General features: G+C 36.5%; 1 protein-coding gene and 2 pseudogenes across 3 annotated transcripts; all 3 read left to right on the top strand.

Moving 5' to 3' along the window:
* The first annotated feature begins 213 nt into the window (after positions 1–213).
* LOC306876229 (spermine oxidase-like) lies at positions 214–4,808 on the top strand (annotated as a pseudogene). Its single transcript, XR_013785850.1, has 3 exons — positions 214–2,043; positions 2,929–3,112; positions 4,135–4,808. The product of XR_013785850.1 is annotated as a spermine oxidase-like (transcript).
* Positions 4,809–5,618: 810 nt separating this feature from the next.
* LOC306875655 (spermine oxidase-like) lies at positions 5,619–7,762 on the top strand (annotated as a pseudogene). The gene is made up of 3 exons: positions 5,619–6,808; positions 7,030–7,213; positions 7,643–7,762. The product of its transcript is annotated as a spermine oxidase-like (transcript).
* A 904-nt stretch (positions 7,763–8,666) lies between these two features.
* On the top strand, positions 8,667–21,755 carry dnajc10 (DnaJ (Hsp40) homolog, subfamily C, member 10). The gene is made up of 23 exons (XM_079426879.1): positions 8,667–8,742; positions 9,289–9,564; positions 9,656–9,824; positions 9,936–9,986; positions 10,712–10,794; positions 10,899–11,030; positions 11,123–11,216; positions 11,566–11,643; positions 11,736–11,779; positions 11,911–12,042; positions 13,507–13,596; positions 13,802–13,912; positions 14,352–14,466; positions 15,242–15,369; positions 15,639–15,755; positions 16,809–16,910; positions 17,003–17,158; positions 18,024–18,157; positions 18,243–18,296; positions 18,550–18,697; positions 19,430–19,552; positions 19,650–19,757; positions 20,702–21,755. Exons 2-23 carry the CDS (start codon positions 9,367–9,369, stop codon positions 20,711–20,713), a joined length of 2,379 nt encoding a protein of 792 aa, XP_079283005.1. The 5' UTR covers positions 8,667–8,742; positions 9,289–9,366; the 3' UTR covers positions 20,714–21,755.
* The last annotated feature ends 1,512 nt before the right edge of the window (positions 21,756–23,267 follow it).

Genomic DNA, 23,267 nt, shown 5'->3' with positions numbered 1-23,267 from the left:
CAAATTTGCACAATTCATAAAGTGACATACATAAAAATACATTTAAAAAGATCAAATATATCTTTTATATGAGAAAAATATTTTATATGAGTATATATTTTATTCTTAATTTTAATCATTTAATAATAGTTTTGTTTGGGGACCAAGTGACTTTTTAATTTTAATGTGTTTTAATATTTCCATCCATCCATCCATTATCTCCCGCTTATCCGGAATCGGGTCGCGGGGGCAACAGCCTAAGCAGGGAAACCCAGACTTCCCTCTCTCCGGCCACTTCGTCCAGCTCTTCCAGGGGGATCCCAAGGCGTTCCCAGGCCAGCCGAGAGACATAGTCTCTTCCCGGGTTTTTAATATTTTTTTTTCCTAAACAGACATTTATTTTGAAGTTCAGTTTGCAAAAAAGTACCGTCGCTGTCTTCACACACATCTACAAAGCAGAAGTATAAAAACAATGTGTTCATTTTGGTAGCAAAATCATCATGCAGCCTTAAATGCAAACTAGAGAACGTCGTGTTTCTGTTGCTCGTGAAAATGTTTCTGTTTATTTGACAAATATTGCATTTAATTCTCTCTATCCGTGATAAGAGCATGCAAACACAACGTCTCCTCTTTCAGTTTCACTCTCGACTGTAATATCTTATTCTGCTATTGGTTGTACCATGGCCGCCTGATCTCGTAAATAATTATATGTTGTATGGACCACAAAGGTCAGGTTTTACCGGCACATAATGGAGCCTCTTTTAGTGCATAGTACGCTACTCTCTTATCACCTGTGCAAGTTTTTGTGCGAGAAGTTGCTATTTGTTCTCACAACTACATTTATATATTTTCAGCTTTTCAAAACTGCTCAACAAAGCAGCAAAAATGAGCTCTTGTTCTGGACCAGAAGATGCTAAAGTTGTAATTGTAGGTTCAGGTTTTGCAGGGTTGGCCGCTGCAGCCACGTTGGTGAAGGCAGGATTTGAAAACGTCCTGGTTCTTGAGGCGAAGGACAGAGTTGGAGGTCGAGTGCACACCACTAAACCCTTCACCGAGAACATCATTGAAGTTGGAGCAAACTGGATCCACGGACAGAAAGGAAACCCCCTGTACAAGATTGCGAAAGAGGAGAACCTGCTATCTGAGGGACCTTCTGCATCCAAAAACATGTGCCTGCCCCGTTCTGTAACCCCTCAAGATTACTTTTTCAAAGAAGACGGGAAGCAGGTCTCCACTAAGTTTGTAGATCAGGTGTGTTCGCATTTCAGCAAGCTCACTGACAAAGCTTTTGATGATGAACTCAAGCAGAAGCACAGGAAACTAAGTCTGGGTGATTATCTAGACGATGCCTTTGGTGAATTTCCTCTAGCGGCGACAGAAGACGGCCAGCAGGTTTTTGAATGGTGCAAGAGGAGACGAGGCTTGCTCTAGCCTCTATGAGGTGTCTGCATCTCAGATTAGCTATTACACTGCTTTAGAGGGAGGATTTTTTAACACTTTGGGACCCGGTGGCTATCGAGCAGTCTTAGATGTCCTCCTGAGAGATCTACCTTCAGGAACCATCCAGTGTAGTGCACCTGTCAAGAGCATCCGATGGGATTTGGTCAGAAAAGGCCATTGTGAAGACCAAAGGTATCCTGTTCAGGTCGTTTGTGAAAATGGACAGTGCTTTGAGGCAGACCATGTGATTGTCACCGTTTCTCTAGGGGTTCTCAAAGACAATGCTACGACCATGTTCGAACCGCCCTTACCGAAAAAAAAGCTGTCTGCGATTGAGAATCTCGGCTTTGGGATAGTAGATAAAATATTCCTGTTTTTTGAGAAGAGATTCTGGCCAGATGACTGTGTCGGGGTGCAGGTGGTGTGGAAAGAGGGGCCTGAAGATAAAGATGTTTATGAGTCTCAGTCTGAAGGAGAAGCCTGGAAAGAGACATGGTTCAAGAAGATCACAGGTTTTGATACAGTGGCCCGTCATCCCACGGCTCTGTGTGGCTGGATCACAGGTAGAGAAGCACTGTATATGGAGAATCTTCAGGACAGGGAAATAGGAGATATCTGTGTAAGGTATGGTAAATAAATGATTAAATATATGACATACAATCATTTTCCCATGTTTCAATCAAAATTATTCACCCCCTTGAACTTCAAGGCATTCTGCTTTAGTGTACAACATTTTATGAAAACAATTTAACAAAGGCAAATGTAAACTTTTATAGAAATGTTCACATTATTTTGACCAACCCCTGTATATATAATGTGAACACCCATTATTCCATTATAATAAGAGTAATATAGTTTAAATAAGCTACAGTGGAAAAAAAAAACATTGCAATTATCTTTTATTATTTAATTGTCAGTGTAATATAGTTCTGACATGTCAGACTTCGAAAAAACGGCAACACATGGGAGCTTGTTTAACAGGAGCATCTGTAACCATAGCCCAATTATTTGGTGTTTAAAGAACAACAGTCTTTACAATTATGACTGCATCTAAAAATTATGGCGTGACTTAACCAGCGAAGAAGAATAGTGGACGAAAACCAAACATGAATAATAGTGAGGGTTGTGTCGAAGGATTGTGGGAAACAACTAAGGATTGTGTCAAAACAACACAGAACTGCTGAAAAAGTGACCAAGTGACTGAAAATGCCCATATTCACATTGAATAGTTTCCACAAAAACCAACCAGAGAGAACTTCACACAGCCAACAGCAATGAAAGGGCTAACTGCTAAAAAATTAAATTAACTGCTAAATGAGAAAATATAATCATAAAAAACTAGAGTTGGATCACCAAGATGAACTTTAAAATCTGCCCTGACTTAAATATTATCAAACCACTGTGGGCAGTTTTGGAGAGAAGAGTGAGAAGCATGTGTTGGCCAAAATAAATCGGTAAATGGCAGTAATAATCTGAAAATGCTGACAAATTCTGTTTATGTCTTTGAAGGCTGCTCAGGTCTTTCACAGGCTGGTCAGTGCCAGAGGTTTCAAAGACGCTGATCTCCAGATGGGGTTCTGATTCTCACGTCCGTGGCTCCTACACATTTATTCCTGATGGTGTTGATGGGGTGGAAGCGCACAAGGCATTAGCGTCACCTCTTCCACCTAAGGATAAATGCAGAGGGAGGAAGGTAACCTCTTAATAACTTTAAATATTTATATACATTTAATTTTTACATATAATACATTTAACTTATTTTATAGCATTTAGCTTCAAGGCAACATTTCTACATTTTCATTTGAAGGGATAGTTCACCTAAAAATTTTAATTTTGTCATAATTACTCACGCTCATGTCGTTCCAAACCTGTAAGACCTTCGTTCATCTTCGGAACACGAATTAAGGTATTTTTGATGAAATCTGAGAGCTTTCTGACCCTACATAGACAGCAAAGCAACTGAAACGTAAGGACACTTAAAATAGTCCATGTGACATCAGTGGTTAAACCGTCATTTTATGAAGATACGAGAATACTTTTTGTGCGCAAAGAAAACAAAAATAATGACTTTATTCAACGATTGTTCTCCTCCACATCACCGGCCGCTGCCATTCATGAAAGCACCACGACGCATGCGCTTGGTGCTGCTGATGTAGAACACGAATGTGCTGCGCCTTGTTTACAAGTAGAGGAATGCACACGCATATGTCGTGGTACTTTAACAGTGACACGGAAGAGAAGAAATTGTTAAATAAAGTCGTTATTTTAGTTTTTTTGCGCACAGAAAAAAATCTTGTAGCTTGGTTGAAGCACTGATGTCACATGGACTATTTTAACGGTGTCCTTACTACCTTTCTGGGCCTTGACTGTGATAGTTCCCTTGCTGTTTATGGCGGGTCAGAAAGCTCTCCGATTTAATAAAACGTATCGTAATTTGTGTTCTGAAGATGAATGAAGGTCTTACAGGTTTGGAACAACATGAGGGTGACTAATTACTGACATAATTTTCATTTTTTTGGGTGAACTTTCCCTTTAAGTTGTTCTTTTAACTTTTATATATTTTTTTTTTTCAGTGAACAAAAAATATTATTATTTATTCACATATTCTGATATAAATTGCATTAGCGATAAAGATAATTACCAGATTGCATTTTACAAAATCAAGCAGTGATGAAGTTAATAACAACATGATTTTATTTCTCTTTGTTTTTGAAGCACCTTCAGGTGTTGTTTGCTGGTGAAGCTACACATGTGAACTTCTACACCACGACCCATGGAGCGTATCTCACAGGGGTCAGAGAAGCAGAACGACTCATAAGTTATTACGCTGATTGAGCATACGGTCCCAAAGAGAGAACACCGTATACTTCGGTTTCATAAAGATAGCATTTTATGAATGTATAACATTTCATAGATTTCCTCTCACACCCTACAGACTTACACTAGTTTGGTGTTTGAACGACCCATAGGTAGTTTACAGCTGCCTGACAAACATCATTAACTGTGAGGGTTTACGTCCAGCTGGTCATGGTACCATGTATATCTCTGTACTGTTAACTGTTACAAATCTCTGTGTTGTACGTGTAGTACTGATGGAGAAATATTCTTTCACAATCTCCTATCAAGTTTAAATAATTTTTCTAAAAAATGAAGATGATTCATTGAAGTAAATGAATTAAATGAGTGGTTCTTAATCTGTAATATGCATACAGTGCCCTCAGGTGATATGCATTATGACACATGACAATTTTATATTGAACAACATAAAATGTAAAGAACTTCTGATTTAGTTTGCTGTGTAATGACACAGTGCCTTGATTTAAATGAATTGTTTATCTGGGAATGTCTATAGTTGTTAATTTAAATGAATAAACTACTGTCAATCAGGACATTCTTTCCCATTCCTTACTATTACTATTTTCCTCTATTATTGTTTAGAATAATGAAAAAGTCGTCAAAACTATGAGATAACATGTATAGGCTTGTTTAAGCTGTTCTTTCAGCAGGGATACAGTAGGCCTGTGTGTTTGGCGTATTATTTTCTTTTAATTTCTCGCTTTCGTTGTTTTTTTTTAATCCACGGTATTCAATACACCAAAAATTGTTACTAAACCTTTACTAGAATAAAACCATGGCTAATTTTCATAAGGGTTATTTTATAGGGGTATATATTTTATTTGTTTACTTATGTATTTAGTTAGTTTGGGGGTTGGGCCAAGCGTTCTTTTTTTAGGCCTATATGTGTGTTTAATTTTTTCCTAAACATACATTTATTTTGAAGTTATTATATAATAAATATATATATAATAATAACGTCACTGTCTTCACATTGTCACTACTATGGAAGCAGTAATGTGTGTTTTTTCATGCAGTTTCATTGGGTAGCAAAACATTTTATCATCATGCAGCCTTAAAAGTGCAAACGAGAGAACGTCATGCTACGTGGGCTACTATAGAATGTAAAATCTTCATCTGCCACGACTATGCAAATAATTATATATTGTATGGACTACAAAGGTCAGGTTTTACAGGTGTGTATGGGTACATAAAGGAGCCTCTTAGGGCACAGTGCGTTACTTTCATATCTCCTGTGCAAGTTTCTGTGAGAGCTGCTATTCTGTTCTATTCTGCTGTTCTTACAACTACATTTTTACATTTTCAGCTTTTCTCTCTCTAAACAGATCAACTAAGCAGTAAAAATGAGCTGCTGTTCTGGACCAGAAGATGCTAAAGTTGTAATTGTAGGTTCAGGTTTTGCAGGGTTGGCCGCTGCAGCCACGTTGGTGAAGGCAGGATTTGAAAACGTCCTGGTTCTTGAGGCGAAGGACAGAGTTGGAGGTCGAGTGCACACCACTAAACCCTTCACCGAGAACGTCATTGAAGTTGGAGCAAACTGGATCCACGGACAGAAAGGAAACCCCCTGTACAAGATTGCGAAAGAGGAGAACCTGCTATCTGAGGGACCTTCTGCATCCAAAAACATGTGCCTGCCCCGTTCTGTAACCCCTCAAGATTACTTTTTCGAAGAAGATGGGAAGCAGGTCTCCAAAACAGTTGTAGATCAGGTGCGTTCAAACTTCAGCAAGCTCACTGACGAAGCTTATGATGATGAACTTGAGCGCAAGCACAGGAAACTAACTCTGGGTGATTATCTAGACGATGCCTTTGGTGACTTTCCTCTAGGGGCGACAGAAGACGGCCAGCAGGTTTTTGAATGGTGCAAGAGGACTGAATGCACAGACGAGGCTTGCTCTAGCCTCTATGAGGTGTCTGCATCTCAGATGAGCAATTACATTGATTTATAGGGAGAATTTTTTAACACTTTGGGACCCGGTGGCTATCGAGCAGTCTTAGATGTCCTCCTGAGAGATCTACCTTCAGGAACCATCCAGTGTAGTGCACCTGTCAAGAGCATCCGATGGGATTTGGTCAGAAAAGGCCATTGTGAAGACCAAAGGTATCCTGTTCAGGTCGTTTGTGAAAATGGACAGTGCTTTGAGGCAGACCATGTGATTGTCACCGTTTCTCTAGGGGTTCTCAAAGACAAAGCTACGACCATGTTCGAACCGCCCTTACCGAAAAAAAAGCTGTCTGCGATTGAGAATCTCGGCTTTGGGATAGTAGATAAAATATTCCTGTTTTTTGAGAAGAGATTCTGGCCAGATGACTGTGCCGGGGTGCAGGTGGTGTGGAAAGAGGGGCCTGAAGATAAAGATGTTTATGAGTCTCAGTCTGAAGGAGAAGCCTGGAAAGAGACATGGTTCAAGAAGATCACAGGTTTTGATACAGTGGCCCGTCATCCCACGGCTCTGTGTGGCTGGATCACAGGTAGAGAAGCACTGTATATGGAGAATCTTCAGGACAGGGAAATAGGAGATACCTGTTTGAGGTATGGTAACATAAATGAATGATACATGGTTAGATATAAATATATACAATTCAAGACATGGGATCTATTCCAATAAGGCTGGAAGCTGTATTAAAGACAAATAGTGCCGAAACTCCTTGATAAACAAAAATTGACTATTTCCTATGTGTTTGCATTATTTTGTCAAACCTCTGCATATGTATATACACACACACAGTTTAACTCTGTTTATGTCTTTGAAGGCTGCTCAGGTCTTTCACAGGCTGGTCAATGCCAGAGGTTTCAAAGACGCTGATCTCCAGATGGGGTTCTGATTCTCACGTCCGTGGCTCCTACACATTTATTCCTGATGGTGTTGATGGGGTGGAAGCGCACAAGGCATTAGCGTCACCTCTTCCTCCTAAACATAAATGCAGAGGGAGGAAGGTAACCTCTTAATAACTTGTACAAGTGTTTGTTTATTTATATTATATACATAGCAGTACATTGCATTTTTTTTATCACTGATGATTATTACAAAAACCAGTTACATATCAGACCGTTATTTTAGTATTATTTTATTTTCAGTAAATTATTCAGTAATATTTTCTTTTATATTGGTATATATTTTATATTTCTATATATTATGTAGCTTCATTGTTATTATTTAAGTTTGAATCAACTGATTTTACAGTGGTATTTCTAATTTTCATTTAAGTTTTTCTTTTAACTTTTTCCATTTATTTTATTTTATATACCCACATATTCTGATGTAACTTGCAATAGTCAAAAAGATAATTACCAGAATGCATTTTACAAAATCAAGCAGTGGTGAAGTTAATAACAACATGATTTTATTTCTCTTTGTTTTTGAAGCACCTTCAGGTGTTGTTTGCTGGTGAAGCTACACATGTGAACTTCTACACCACGACCCATGGAGCGTATCTCACAGGGGTCAGAGAAGCAGAACGACTCATAAGTTATCACGCTGATTGAGCATACGGTCCCAAAGAGAGGAAAACATACACTTTGTCTCATAAGGATAACATTTGATGAATTTCACATTTTATAGACTTGCTTTCACACCCTAGTTTAGTGTTTAAACAACCCATAGGTAGTTTACAGCTGCCTGACAAGAGGGTTTACATCCAGCTGGTCATGGTACTATAGATATATCTATTCTGTTAATTGTTAAACATCTCTGTGTTGTACGTGTAGTACTGATCAAGAAATATTCTTTCGCAATCTCCAAGAAATGTCAAAATTGAATAAGATTGCATTCATTGACGTACATGAATTAAATGAAGTAAACGGGTGGTTATTAATTGGTATGCATACAGTGCACTCAGGGGTTATTCAGCATGATCTATGACAATTTAATATTGAACATAAAATGTAACCAACTTCTGATTTAGTTTGCAATGACAGTGTCTTGATTGAAATGAACAGTTTATCTGGGAATACCTGTATTTGATCATTTCAATGAATAAACTACAGAAAATCAAATGTCATTCCTGTTTATTACTGTTTTCCTTATTTATTGTTATTTAGAATAACAGAAAATACATAAAAACTATATGACATTACATATGGGGATTGGGGAATGAATATGCAATGACCATTGAAAATGACCTTCTTTGTCATGTTAGATAGCTTGTTAATTGCATTTAATAGATTGCACTATAAATAAAACATTTGCATTTTGTTTGCAAAATGTGTTTTTGTGCATGTTGAGTTTTCGTTGCATTTACACCATCGGTTCAGTTGATTCAAATAATAGTAAATAAATGTATGCATACACACAATTTCTATTTGCCAACAACACGCGTTTAAACACAAAACATTTAGAGCTCACGAGAAACAAATGCAGTTATATTGAACTCTTATTATGAAAACATGCGTACTTCCGGGAGTGTATAATGTCTTTCGGCTGCTCGCTTCACACTGGAGGAGTAATAAAGACTATTTAACCAAAGGTGAGACAGTAAACACACTATATCGTAATAAATGTGCTAATGTTACTAACATTATCTCTGTGAATCACTTGCAGTAAGTAATTAGGATGATCCAACAGCTCTAGTCTGCATTCTCACATGCAACATTCACTAAAAAAATGAAAATGCATTCAAATAATTTAGGTTTGCATCTAAATGTTATACTAAACTAACGAGTCTTGTACTAGTTTGCAGTTTTATCTTTGCACAACTAACCTGAGCTGATTTCATTACCCTGAAATTATTATAATCTGTGTTTTATGTATTTGTATATTCACGAGAGCTAAATACGTGTATTGTATATTTAAAATACTAGTGTTGAGTTGCCTTTATACTGTGTTAAATAGATTGTAGTTTGTGCTATTACAGTGATAAGAATCATAATGAGAGAATACAGGAATAATGCATATGATTATAAAAACATGAATGACTTGCATCAAAGATAGCTCCGCCCTCTGTAAACACCTACGTGTTCATTTCCAATAGCACCAGAGTTGAGCTCTCTTCCCTTTCTTTTTCACTTACTAGGTGTCTTCATTGGGGGTGATCAGCACACTCCTGTAAGCAGTTCTCCAGCCTTGAAAAGTTTCAGATCTGTCTTCAACCATGGAGATCTTCCAGAATCATCAGAGACCTTCTAGGAAGTTGTTTCTGTTTGCTTTCCTCACAGTATGGCTTTTCGTTACCATTTCCTCTGATGAAGATTACTACAAGCTGCTAGGTGTTTCGAGAGAGGCCAGTACTCGTGAGATCCGGCAGGCTTTTAAAAAGCTCGCTCTCACAATGCATCCGGATAAAAACCCGGTGAGTAGCTTTATTATGGCATAGCAGCCAGACATATATGTGTCTTCCTTCGTTTGTGATGCTTTTGAGAACACTGCGATTGTCTTCTCAGAATGATGCAACGGCCCACGAGAAGTTCTTGAAGATCAATCGAGCCTACGAGGTGCTGAAGGATGAGGACTTGAGGAAGAAGTACGACAAGTATGGAGAGAAAGGCCTGCAAGATGAGCAGCAGGGAGGAGGAAGATATGAAAGCTGGAACTATTACAGATATGATTTTGGTAATGTTACGATCTGTGCGGATATTATTTCACGGTGTTATAGTACAACACAGTAAGATATGTGGTGCATGTCTCTATACTGGAGAAAAACCATGCATCTGTGTTTTTCAGGAATTTACGATGATGATCCAGAAATTACTACACTAGACAGAGGAGATTTTGGTAAGTGATAAATCCCTCAGATTATGATCTTATTTTGGATTTCTACACAAACTGATAAAGCGTTTTGTATGCTGGAGTCTCACAAATGCATGTCCGGGTCATATTATACCCCCAAATCAAAAGACAAACAAGAAATTATATTTCGCATAAAGTAAATTATACATTTTTTTACTGACTAATGACTAATTTTGCATTTACGGTTTCTTTTTTTTTCAATTTACTTTATTGTCATTAGATTATCATCATTATAATAGAGAAACCTTTTACTGTATTACAGAAGCAAAAAAAATAAACCATAGTAAACATTATATAAACATAATAGTACTTTATAAATAGTTCTATAATGATTCTAATAATAGTTATAATAATTCTGTAATAGTGTGAAATATAAATCTCTGATGTTGATCATAATAATAATAATTCTCTGTAATAGTGAGATATTTTTTGTTACTCGATGGGAACTGGAGGGGAAAATCTGCTTAATATTTCTAAAATATAATGCAAAAAAATGGCTAAAATAGTTTTCTTTCTGCAAAATTAATTTTATTCATTTTTTGTAACATATGGGGTGAGATATGACCTGAGAATTTCTTGTTGGGTTTCTTTAAACCCACCAATCATGTCGTTTTAGCTGATCTTGTAGAATTCAAATGGAGGCCTAACCTGTTTTTTTTTTTTTTTCCAATGGTGGAGTGTTGTGACACCAGTTTTGTCTTTTTCCACAGATGCAGCTGTAAATTCTGGGGAGGTCTGGTTTGTGAATTTCTATTTCCCACGCTGCTCGCACTGTCACGATCTTGCCCCCACGGTACGTAACTCTGTTTTCTCCTTGTCAGTCACTTCCTCCTCACACCTGTTAGGATTGTTAAAGCTACTGTAGGTTATTTGACTGACGTGTGATGCACCCCACAGTGGCGGGAGTTTGCGAAGGAAATGGACGGTGTGATTCGGATCGGTGCTGTGAACTGCGGTGATAATGGCATGTTGTGCCGTAGTAAAGGCATCAACAGCTACCCCAGCCTCTATGTGTTCAGAGCAGGAATGGTGAGAACGTTCTGCCTTTATCAGCATATGATACATAATGTATGTTTAATGTCTGTAGTGATCCTAAAATATAAATGTCATCATGCCAACAGAAGCCAGAGAAATATTATGGCGACAGAACAGAATCAAGCCTCACCACATTTGCAGTGCAGTTTGTGAAGAGCAAAGTGACAGAACTATGGCAAGGTATTCAATTTTAGCATGAGCGTTTACATTTTATTTTCTTTAAATCGAGAATTTTTTTTTTTTTCAGAGTTCATGCAACTGCTGTCATTAAAGCAAAAAAATAGCTGTACTAAAAAAGAAATGAATGCAAATTAATAAAAAAAAATGCTGTATTTATTAAGGGAAATACTTATCTGCCACTATTTATTCATTTTGTGTTATTCATTAGGTTATTATTATTATTAGACTTTTTTCATTAAAGTAAGTAATGCAAAAAAAATGTAATGTATTAATATAATATAAAATTATATAGTATTTTATTGTACTGTCTTTGTTGAAAATTTTATATAAAATATTTTATTATTTTTAGGGAACATTTTTAATGAGATTGATCGAGCATTTGCTGAAAGAATCGGCTGGTTGATAAATTTCTGCGCTGACACTGGGGGTGAGACAACTACTGAAGCTTAATATTAGAAATGCCAACCCATATTCACTCTTGTTTTATTCTAAAAAGCCTCTTTTTTTTTTTTTTTACAGATTGTCTGGAACCTCAGACAAGGCGGAAGCTTGCTGGAATGTTGGTAAGCATGGTTATGATTCACCAAATTAAATTTCAGCGTCACAGTGTCTCAAAGCATTTAATAACAGTTGTTTTTGTCTTGTGAGCATGAATGAACATTGTAACCTCTCCTCCACTTGTTTCTCTCTACAGGATGGTTTGGTCAATGTAGGATGGATGGATTGCTCCAAACAGGCAGATCTGTGTGAGAGCTTTGAGATCACCACTAGCACTGCTGCCCTCTTCCCCCCTGGCAGCTCTCTTGCGCAGAAAGACAGTGTAATGGTACAGACCTTATTTATAAATATGCATCCTGCCTAGTTCTTGAAGGAATAGTTCACCCAAAAATGAAAATTAGCTGAAAATGTACTTATCTTCAGGCCATCCAAGATGTTGTTGAGTTTGTTTCTTCATCAGAACAGATTTGGAGAAATTTAGTATCACATCACTTGCTCATCAATGGATCCTCTGCAGTGAATGGGTGCCGTCAGAATGAGAATCCAAACATCTGATAAAAACAACATAATAATCCACACCACTCCAGTACATCAACTAACATCTTGTGAAGTGAAAAGCTGGATGTTTGTGAGAAACAAATCCGTCAAGATGCTGAAAACGCTCATTCTTCAAACTTCAAGCCATTGCTTCCTAGGGCTGCATGATATATCGTTTCAGCATCGATATCGCGATGTGTGCATCGCCGATATAGTCACATTGCCAGATGTGCGACGTTTAGTATACTGATGTTATATTTATACTGATTGTTTTCGAAACAGGTAACGCATACGCGCAAAACTGTCAAAATGCATGTCTCTGCAAGTACCCTTGTAAACACGTTGCTTATGAACTATTGAGAAAGTAAATGGATAGTATATTGGTTTAATGTTCTTGAGGCTTTCTGTGTCGTGAATGTTAATCAAACAACAAAAGACATAGAGAAAAATCACTTGATTGAATCATTTGATTATTCAATTTCTGTACCTAAATACTGCTAGACTTACCTGAAGAATATAAAGCACTGTTTATTTAATTTGTATAATTTTTCTATTATATTTATCTATGTTTGTAGTTTGCTTATTTTCTGTTCTGATTTATTCTCCTACAAAATCATCCCAATCATTGATTTTTATTTTTATTTTTTCATATCGCAATATATATCGCAGAAAAAAAATCGCAATGTGAGTTTTTTTTTGTTTGTTTGTTTTTCCCAATATCGTGCAGCCCTATTGCTTCTGGCTAGTGTCCTCTATCTATAATATTGCTTTATCTTGTGAAAAAGTTGTCTCGTCTGAATCAGGAGAGAAATATGCACAGATCAAGCACCATTTACAAGCAAAAACAATTCTAAACAAATATTTGAGTGGATTTTGATTTGAGAGGACAACAGAAGACAGACTTTATCACTGGTGGAAGCTCTGTTATGGATTGTGGACTTGTATTCTGGTCAGAAGCAATTATTTAAATTTAAAATGCCTTAATGGTGTATTTGTTTCTTACAAAAACGTAGCTTTTTTTCACGTCACAAGACATTAATTGATGGACTGATGTGGATTACTTGTTGATTATTGTGGTTTTATCAGCTGTTTGGACTCATTCTGATGGCACCCATTCACTTGCAGAGGATCCATTGGTGAGCAAGTGATGTAATGTTAATTTTCTCCAAATGTGTTCCAATGATGGCCTCAGGGTGAGTAAATTTTCAGCTATTTTTGGGGGGGTTGAGCTATTTTTTTATTTATTTTTTTGCAGTTTATCCAGAGTTTGGATACTAAAGAAATATATGCACAAGTGTTGCAGCATCTACCTGACCTGGAGATTCTTACAAAGAGCAGCTTTGAGGTAAGAGTCAAAGTCACTTTATCATGAATATCATATGTTTGCCGTCGTCCTGTACCACACCCAGCACTACCTGCAATACCACTGTTTACACAGTAACTGACATGCTGCATGAAATATGATTGCGTGGCATAAAATGTCATTAAAGACATCCTACTTATTTTTAATGATGTATGTTTTTTCTGGCTTTTCTCTTCTGTCATTTCAGCATAAATTGGCTCATCACCGATGGCTCATCAGTTTCTCCTTTGGACATAATGATCTGGCGTCACATGAGTATAAAAAACTCAAAGCTGTTCTGAAGGACTCTCACATACAGGTTCTTTCTTTATTTATTTTTGATGTCCCTGATTTGATTTAGTTCACTCAAAATATAAAAGGATATTTAATTTACTCTCATGTTGTTCCAAACCCGTAAGCCTGACTTTCAATCATTAAAACACATGCAAAATTGTCCAAAAAGCACCATGTAAGTAGTTCATATGACTTGTGTGCAATATTGCTTTGAAGCTGTAAGATATAAGATTTAGTTTGTTTATTACACAAAGTTTTCTTATGGCTTCAGACAACTTTTGGAGTGTCGTATGGACTGCTTTATTGTACTTTTATGGTGCTTTTGCCAATTTTTTGAGGTCAACATGAGAGCTAGTGAAACGACAGAACTTTTTTTAACGTTGTTTTACACAGTACATAGGTCATATGACTTCTGGAATATGGTGCTGTTATGTTGGATTAATTGCATTTATCTGTTTGCACAGGTGGGGAAGGTGGACTGTGTCGCAGATTCAGAGCTGTGTGCTTCTTTATATATACAGAAGCCCTGTGTGGCTGTTTTTAAAGGAGTTGGAATTCATGATTTTGAGATTCACCATGGTGAGTCTTAAAGAGCTTTAGTGAGACGAAGTATTTTGCATCTAAATAAAAAAAGAAAAAAAGAAAAAGCTTTTTACCATCTGCATGAATCCTTAAATACATTAATGCATATTTATACTAATATATTATGTTGTCATAATGAAAATAGCAATAATATACGTTACCATTCAAAGGTTTGGGGTTAACTTTTTTTAAGTCTCTTCTGCTCAACAAGGCTGCATTTATTTGATAAAAAAATGCAATAAAATGTTATTAGAATTTAAAAGAACAATTTCTATTTTCTGAATTTTCAGCATCATTACTTCAGTCTACAGTGTCACACACATTATACTAATTTGCTGCTTGAGAAACATTTCTTAATATTTTCAATGTTGAAAACAGTTGCGCTGCTGAATATTTTTGTGGAAATCATGATAGCATGAAACCATGAAAGAGCAGTTATTATTTTCAATAGTTTTTTTGTAACATTATAAATGTCTTTACTTCACTTTTGATCAGTTTGATGCATCATTTCTGAATTAATAATCTTTCTGACCTCAAACTAGGGTAAAGGTCAAATGTGGTTGACCTTCACACCCTAAATGGCTAAAAATGGCTTTTAAAGTTCTCCACTGTAGGAAAGCAGCATCAGAGGGTTAAAATACATTTTGGTTTAGCCAGTAACACTACACTGCAAACCCTGATATAAATTGATGAAATTTAGTTTGGTATTGCTCTGAAATTGGTCTAAAATGCATTCTGATGCCAATTACTCTGTTAAATGTTAAATCTCCAGGTAAGGATGCCCTGTACAATGTTGTGGCCTTTGCAAAAGAGAGTGTGAATGCCCACGTCACCACGCTGAGGCCTGAGAACTTCCCCAGCCATGAGAAAGAGCCCTGGCTGGTTGATTTCTTTGCTCCTGTGAGTTGTTACATCTAAACCTCTCTCTGCTGAAGCCTCTGTTTGAACGCTAATGATTATCTGCTGAGCACGTACTTACATTGCCATGGTAACTTCCTGCCGATGGTTAATTCATCAAGCTCAGGAGGGTGAGAAATGATCTGTGGAGGCAAGCACAGTGAACATTACTGCCACAGTGTGAAGTCAATGAAATTAAAAGGATAATTTGCATCTGTGTTTGAAATTTGGTCGCTTTAAAAATCATTATGGGTAATTATTCTGTCCCGCAGTGGTGTCCGCCATGCCGAGCTCTTCTCCCTGAGCTGAGAAAAGCCTCCATCCAGCTCTTTGGACAGCTGAAGTTTGGGACTCTGGACTGTACTGTGCACGAGAGGCTCTGCAATACGGTACAGAAATATTCGCCTCTTGCTCAAATGATGCAGAATTGATGGTTGATTGGGCATGATGGCTTATATTTGCATTTTAATGTGGTTTCCTGTAGAGTGTGTTCTTAATTGGGATTCAGATCCTCTTTAGCTTCCTGTCTTACCAGTTACCAGATCTGTTTATAAAATGATCGTGACACCTTCTGAATCTTTGCCACAGGAAACCACAGCATCTGACTTATGCCTTACATTCTGTTCATAAGCGGTGTCATTTCTACACCACTAACAGCTAAATTATCAAAACAATAATAATAATTATCAAAAATGACTAATAATGCTTTTTATTGTCTTGTATGATTAAAAGAATTGATTAATAATAATTATTCATAATTTATTATTTTTCTATTACAGTAATTATATATGTCAGTGCGTACAGATTTGTTTACAGAAGTATCATAACTTTATGCCACAGGAAACCACAGCATTCGGCTTGTTACTTAAAGGTGAAGTGTATCATTTCTGCAGCACTAGCAGCAACAATAATTATTAATTTAATATGATTATAATAAGTAGAAGGATATTATTATATATTAATATTACTATTAATAGTATTAAACTAATTTAATAATAACATTATTAAATTATCATTGTCATTATCATCACTAATTCATCATTAAGCCAATATTAATATTGTTATATGATTACTATTACTTTTTATTATATCATATTTTTTAGAATAATTTATTATTATTAACAATACTTATGTAACTGTGTACATAGATGTATCATAAACCGTCTGAATCTTTGCAACAGGAAACAACAGCATTTGACTTCGTTTCACTTCGTTCGGTTACTGGTGAAGCATATCATTTCTGCACCACTATAATTATTAATTAATAATAATAATCTTGCATTGTACTGAGAAAGAGATAGTCCTGCCTCACACTGCCTTTGACTGTTTATATTGAACTTTTATTATTTGAAGCCTTTTGATTTAACACAAGCTGATTTTACATGAGTTTTAGTGATAAGGTGAGAGCTGACACTCATCTCTTGCATGCTTCCCTTCTTCAGTACAACATTCATGCTTATCCAACAACTGTAATATTCAACAAGTCCAGCATCCATGAGTATGAAGGTCATCATTCTGCAGATGGCATCCTGGAGTTTATAGAGGTAATGCACAGATTATAGTTATACTTATGCATACACTCATTCAGCATACACACATTATATACAGATGTAATAGATGATTGTGTGTTCTACAGGACCTGGTGAACCCTGTGGTGTTGACTTTGACCCCAGAGTCATTCCAGGAGCTGGTTAAGAGACGCAAGTCCTCAGAGACGTGGATGGTGGATTTCTATGCTCCATGGTGTGGCCCCTGCCAGGCCCTGCTGCCAGAGTGGAGGAGAATGGCACGGGTATATGCGCTCATATATTACACTGACACTTCATCTGAGTGTTAAAGCATTTCCTGTTTTTTACAGTTGTATATGATCTGTGTAATTGGCCTTATTACATAAGCGGCTGTCGAAAAATGTTTGATTTAATCATGATGTGTGATTCTTAAGGCCTAAAATCCTAAGACTTTACATTCTAATGTCAATTCTAATATATTTTGCCAACATGTAATGCAACTCTAGAAATGCCATGAGAATCTGTACACAAGTTGTACTCAAAATCATACAAAGTTTAAACAATTTTAAATGACTGAATATTCATAGGAAGTCCAGTAGGACACGTAAAACTTTTAAAGATTTTTCTTTTAAATAATTTAAAAAAAAAATTGTAATTTTTTTTATTATGCTTTGGACAAAATCTATCATAATCTGCTATACAATAAAAATAGTAAATATTAAAATTGGACTGGATTTTTAAAGAAAATTTGAGAACAAAGTGGACCCAACATATTTGTATTTCGTTATTTTAATATAATGATATTTTGTTAATATTTAGATTTAAGAATAATATTCAATAATAGTATAGTTTTTATTTCTGCCTTAGTTTTAGCTATTATAGTTCACGAAGAAACTAAAATGAGAAATTTGGCAGTATAATAACCATAATAACCCTGTGATCCGTATCATTTTAACCTGTGCAAAATTTGTTTTCCAAAGCCTTAAAGAAACTCGATTTAAATGTTTCCGAGTTCTGTGAGAATAAATCAGCCTACTTTTTGTATCTGTATTTAACTTAAACTTTATGCAATTTATTGCTGTCATTTGACACTTAATCACTTGCAGAAATAACATGATCGTGACAACCCTGTTGCTGTGTCTGTTCTAGATGCTGAATGGGATTGCAAACGTGGGAACGGTCGACTGCCAGAAACACCACTCGTTCTGCCAGGGCGAGAATGTACGCGCTTACCCAGAGATCCGCCTGTTTCCTCAGAACAGCAACCGCAGGGACCAGTACCAGTACGTTTCTCGTACATTCTGTAACTCAAACACAATTACACACATCGGTTCAACAAGTTAAGTGGTTCTCTCTGATTGTTAACAGGAGTTACAATGGATGGCACCGGGATGCCTTTTCACTCAAGACTTGGGCCTTGAGGTGAGCTGAAATAATTCTCACGAAGTATTCGCCAATTATGTGAACTATTTTATTGGTAGCTTTCAGTATTTGCATCATGCTATTACTAATTTCAGTTTGATGCTTTTTGTTTTATGCTTTATTTTTGTGGCTTTCTTTCTTTTTTTAATTATAAATCAGTCACTTTTGATTTCATTTCTTTAGGATGCTATCTATGTAGGAAAAGCTATTTTGAATCTTGTACCCTCTAACCCATGGACTCTTCTGTCTGTAGCTCTCTGCCTCGTGCCTCAGTGGATCTGTCACCTGAGGACTTTAAGAGAAAGGTTTTGGGAGGGAAGGATCACTGGGTGTTGGATTTCTACGCTCCATGGTGCGGCCCATGCCAGCAATTCGCCCCCGAGTTTGAAGTTCTTGCCAGGGTAAGACAAATTAATGAAGACATCAGCTGATCTCAGCTGCAACGTTCAAACTTTTTTTTTTTTTTTTTTCTCTACAAGATTTCTGCTGCTTTGCAAGCATTGGCATTTCCTTCAGGAAATGCAAATATAGCTGCAAATACTCTTTTAACAGCTTGGGGCGATGAGAGGAGTGCTTACAGTGCTTCAGCCAATCACATACATTCTTTTCTTTTTAATGCAGCCAAGTAGTTTTACTGTGTATTGTGAAGACTAAAAGTTAGCTGTAAGTAATTGTTGAACAACAGAATTTTTGGTGGAAAAACTACATTATCCATGATTCTGCAAACAAATCTGACCAACTAAAGAATAGTAAGTTCTAATATCAATACTTCAAAAAACTATTTGGTCTTGGAGGAATGTTGTTTCATTAACGTGTTGAATATGGTAGAAATTACTAAAAAATCTACTGTGACTCTGACTCAAGGCTGCGAAAACACTGTTGCACTCTATTGAAGCCCAAGATTCTCATTGGACAATTCTTAAATTATGCTGGAGACCATGAGCTTCAGTAAAGCAAAAGGGCAATTCGGTTAGACTTTTCACTCTAATTGTTGTGCATTTGTAATTAAACATGCAATTGTAATAATGTTAAAAAAGCAACACATGCACTGGCTCTCAACTGGCTTCAGTCAGTGCAGGTGCTGTGATCATGAATCGTTCAGCAGCATCAGTCACCTGTTCCTCCTCCTACAGATGATGAAGGGAACTGTGCGAGCTGGCAAAGTGGACTGTCAAGCACACTACCAGACCTGCCAGAACGCTGGGATCAATGCTTACCCCAGTGTCCGATTCTACCCCCACCTGGGCACCACACGGGTACGACACAAGTGCTGACCTTCCTATTGTTCCAGGTGCTCTCTAAATGATTTCTGTTCCTATTCTAACCGATACCTTTATGTCCAACCTGTTTTAGCGAGATCAAGGAGGAGAGCATATTAACAGCAGAGACGCTACAGTCATCACAGATATTCTCCGACAGAGACTCCAGCAGCTAGCATTACAGGGAAAGTCCAAACTTAAAGTAAGTTAGAACAGTTATGATTTTTAATGTTTTTTAAAGAGCTCTCTTATCCTTACCAGGGCAGCATTTATTAGAATTACAATAAAAACAGTAATATTGTGAAGTACTATTACAATTTAAAATGATTTTTTCTGTTTTATTATATTTTAAAATGTCATTTATTTCAGAGATGGCAAAGGTGAATTTTCTTTCAGAAATCATTGTAATTTGCTGCTCAATTATTATTTGTACTTAATTATTAATAATGGGTCTTATTATAAAAATAGAAAACCATTTGATATATGGAAATTATAAAACATTTTTTTTTTTTAGCATTCTTCAATAAATGCAAGATTTTTTTTTTTCTTTTTTTTTTTAAGGGTTGGTTAAATATGGCAAATTTTGATCAATATTAACATCACAATAAACATGATTACTTTGACTTTGGCAAAAAACTAATTTGCACCACTCTCTTCCGTCACTTAATATTTTATTTTGGTGTGTCAGTCTATTAAATTGCTTTGTTTATTTATTAAATTTTTATTACTATATACCATCAACTGCATCTACTACTACCCAAATTAAAATAAACGATAAAAAGAAGACTACTGTGGATCATGGTCTCATATACTAAATACTTGTTGACTTTGGAAATATCTTGCATTTATTGTTTTTTGTTAGTTTGTTTTTAAACTTTAACAGTTGATTTCCTTGCATGGAAAATGTAAAAAAATAATAATAATAATTTGAGTTTGCTGCCTTTATTGTAAATCCAGCTCAGATCAGCTTGGTTCACATTAAATGCAACAAACTTAATCTTTTTATGTGCTGTGAGTTTAATGTGAAAGCATCATTGTGAAAGTTTTATCATAATTGTTGGAAGCCAGAATCCTAATTGTAAGTATAAGCCACCCAGGCCTAATTCAAAACATTTAGTTGCATCTTTTTTGTGTGCATCCCTACAGGATGAATTATAGGACACATCTTGCGATCCACAGAAGCTGCTGTATATGGAGCGGTGAGAGTGATGGGAGAACTTGTGAACTCACTTTGGTGAGCGCGTGAGAGATTTGTTTGAGTTTGTTTACTGCCAAGTGGACTGTAGAAAGGAGCGGCTTCACCTCCATTGCTTTAGAGGAGGGAATCAGGACTCCACAAACACCTCTAAATGTGTTACTGATGCAGAAGAGGTCACCACAGTGCAATTATTTATGACTTTCTGTAATCTATGAATGTACTGTCTTCATTTCCTCACACAGACTGTATTTATGACTGTAACAATAGATGTATTTTCTCACAGCTGCTCCATTTTGGATTTCTGTGATTAAATGGTCTGGTTAAATACAAAGGAATTGTATTTTCACTCGGCAAAATGTAATTCAAGTGGCATTTTACTTTTTCTTTAAGGTTTTTGTTTTTACGTGCTTCTGGAAGTTGCCAAAACTATCATGTAGTTTGTTATCCAACCAAATTATAGATTGTAGAAGCATCAAACTACACTGGCTATAGATGAAATCTGTAGTTGAATTCCAGCAGGTATATTTGTTCTCAGAGATTCGTTGTAGAATATGTTTTTTAAACTTGGTTTACTGATATTTCTGTATTAATGGTGTGTGAATGTTCTCCAGGTGGCCACTAGGAGGGGATGATTTAACATCAGTGGCTTCAATTCCTCCCAGGCCTGTGAAATTACATGTTGGCAGTCATTGTGATGGATATTCACTATTGTTTTGTAGAAACAGCTATTAAACATGACACAATTCCTGTTTATGCTGAACACTGCTTTCTGATATTTTGTTTCGGAGTTGTCACAATATGGAAATGTTTCCATTTGGGGTTTAATGAGGCACGTTCTATAAAGCACACATTAACTATATTTCTAATATTTCTTGAGAAAACAGGATAAATATTGCTACAGCGTTCTAACGATTACTTTAAGTCGTGAAGTGTAATGTTTAAATGTAATGTTTTAAGACCCTTTATCACTCTCTTTGAATTAAACAAGCCCTTCCCTTCTTGTTTTTGCACATTTTCCTTTTAAAATTTATGTAATGTAAATGGGTTTTTTTGCTTATGAAATGTCTGACATGAAGGGATCAAGATTTAGCTGGTTAGCATTATTTATTTCTTTATTTTATTTAATATAATTTTTTGATTAATTGTTTTTCTAATTATAATTTTATATATATATATATATACTCTATATACACTGAACAAAATTATAAACACAACACTTGTTTTTGCCCCCATTTTTCATGAGCTGAACTCAAAGATCTAAGACTTTTTCTATGTACACAAAAGGCCTATTTCTCTCAAATATTGTTCACAAATCTGTCTAAATCTGTGTTAGTGAGCACTTCTCCTTTGCCGAGATAATCCATCCACCTCACAGGTGTGGCATATCAAGATGCTGATTATTGCACAGGTGTGCCTTCGGCTGGCCACTCTAAAATGTGCAGTTTTATCACACAGCACAATGCCACAGATGTCGCAAGTTTTGAGGGAGCGTGCAATTGGCATGCTGACTGCAAGAATGTCCACCAGAGCTGTTGGCCGTGAATTGAATGTTAATTTATCTACCATAAGCCGTCTCCAAAGGCGTTTCAGAGAATTTGGCAGTACATCCAACCGGCCTCACGACCGCAGACCACGTGTAACCACACCAGCCCAGGACCTCCACATCCAGCATCTTCACCTCCAAGATCATCTGAGACCAGCCACCCGGACAACTGCTGCAACAATCAGTTTGCATAACCAAATAATTTCTGCACAAACTCTCAGGGAAGCTCATCTGCATGCTAGTCGTCCTCATTGGGGTCTCGACCTGACTGCAGTTCGTCATCATAACCGACTTGAGTGGGCAAATGCTCACATTCGATGGAGTCTGGCACTTTGGAGAGGTGTTCTCTTCACGGATGAATCCCGGTTTTCACTGTACAGGGCAGATGGCAGACAGCGTGTATGGCGTCGTGTGGGTGAGCGGTTTGCTGATGTCAACGTTGTGGATTGAGTGGCCCGTGGTGGTGGTGGGGTTATGGTATGGGCAGGCGTATGTTATGGACAACGAACACAGGTGCATTTTATTGATGGCATTTTGAGAGTGAGAGTAAAACCGTTATAATGTTCAAATTAATGCTGTACTTTTGAATTTTATCAAACAATCTTAGAAAAAATGCATCATGATTTCCACAAAAATGTATAATAATAAAAACATTATTAATAATTAAGTACCAATTACAATTGATAATAATTGACCTGTTTTCTAAAGGATCATATGACACTGAAGACTGGAGTAATGGCTGCTGAAAATTTAACGTAATTTTTTTTAATGACAATAACATTTTTTTTCATTATACGTTCTGCCAGTGCCTGATTCATTTTTGAGGACTTTATATTTTTCCCTCTATGCTACTTTTGACATTACAACTGAAGATAGATTGCTAGGGAAAGCTTTGTGTTGGCCTAGTCATGAGTTCCCATAAGCAAAGATGACATCAAGCAGGTCCTGTACTGAGACGAATGGGAAAGCTA

This window comes from Barbus barbus (assembly GCF_936440315.1).
Source record: "Barbus barbus genome assembly, chromosome: 10".
Classification (NCBI taxonomy): Eukaryota; Metazoa; Chordata; class Actinopteri; order Cypriniformes; family Cyprinidae; genus Barbus; species Barbus barbus.
The sequence above is the reverse complement of the archived record's forward strand: the minus strand, read 5'-3'. Positions and strand labels throughout refer to the sequence as shown.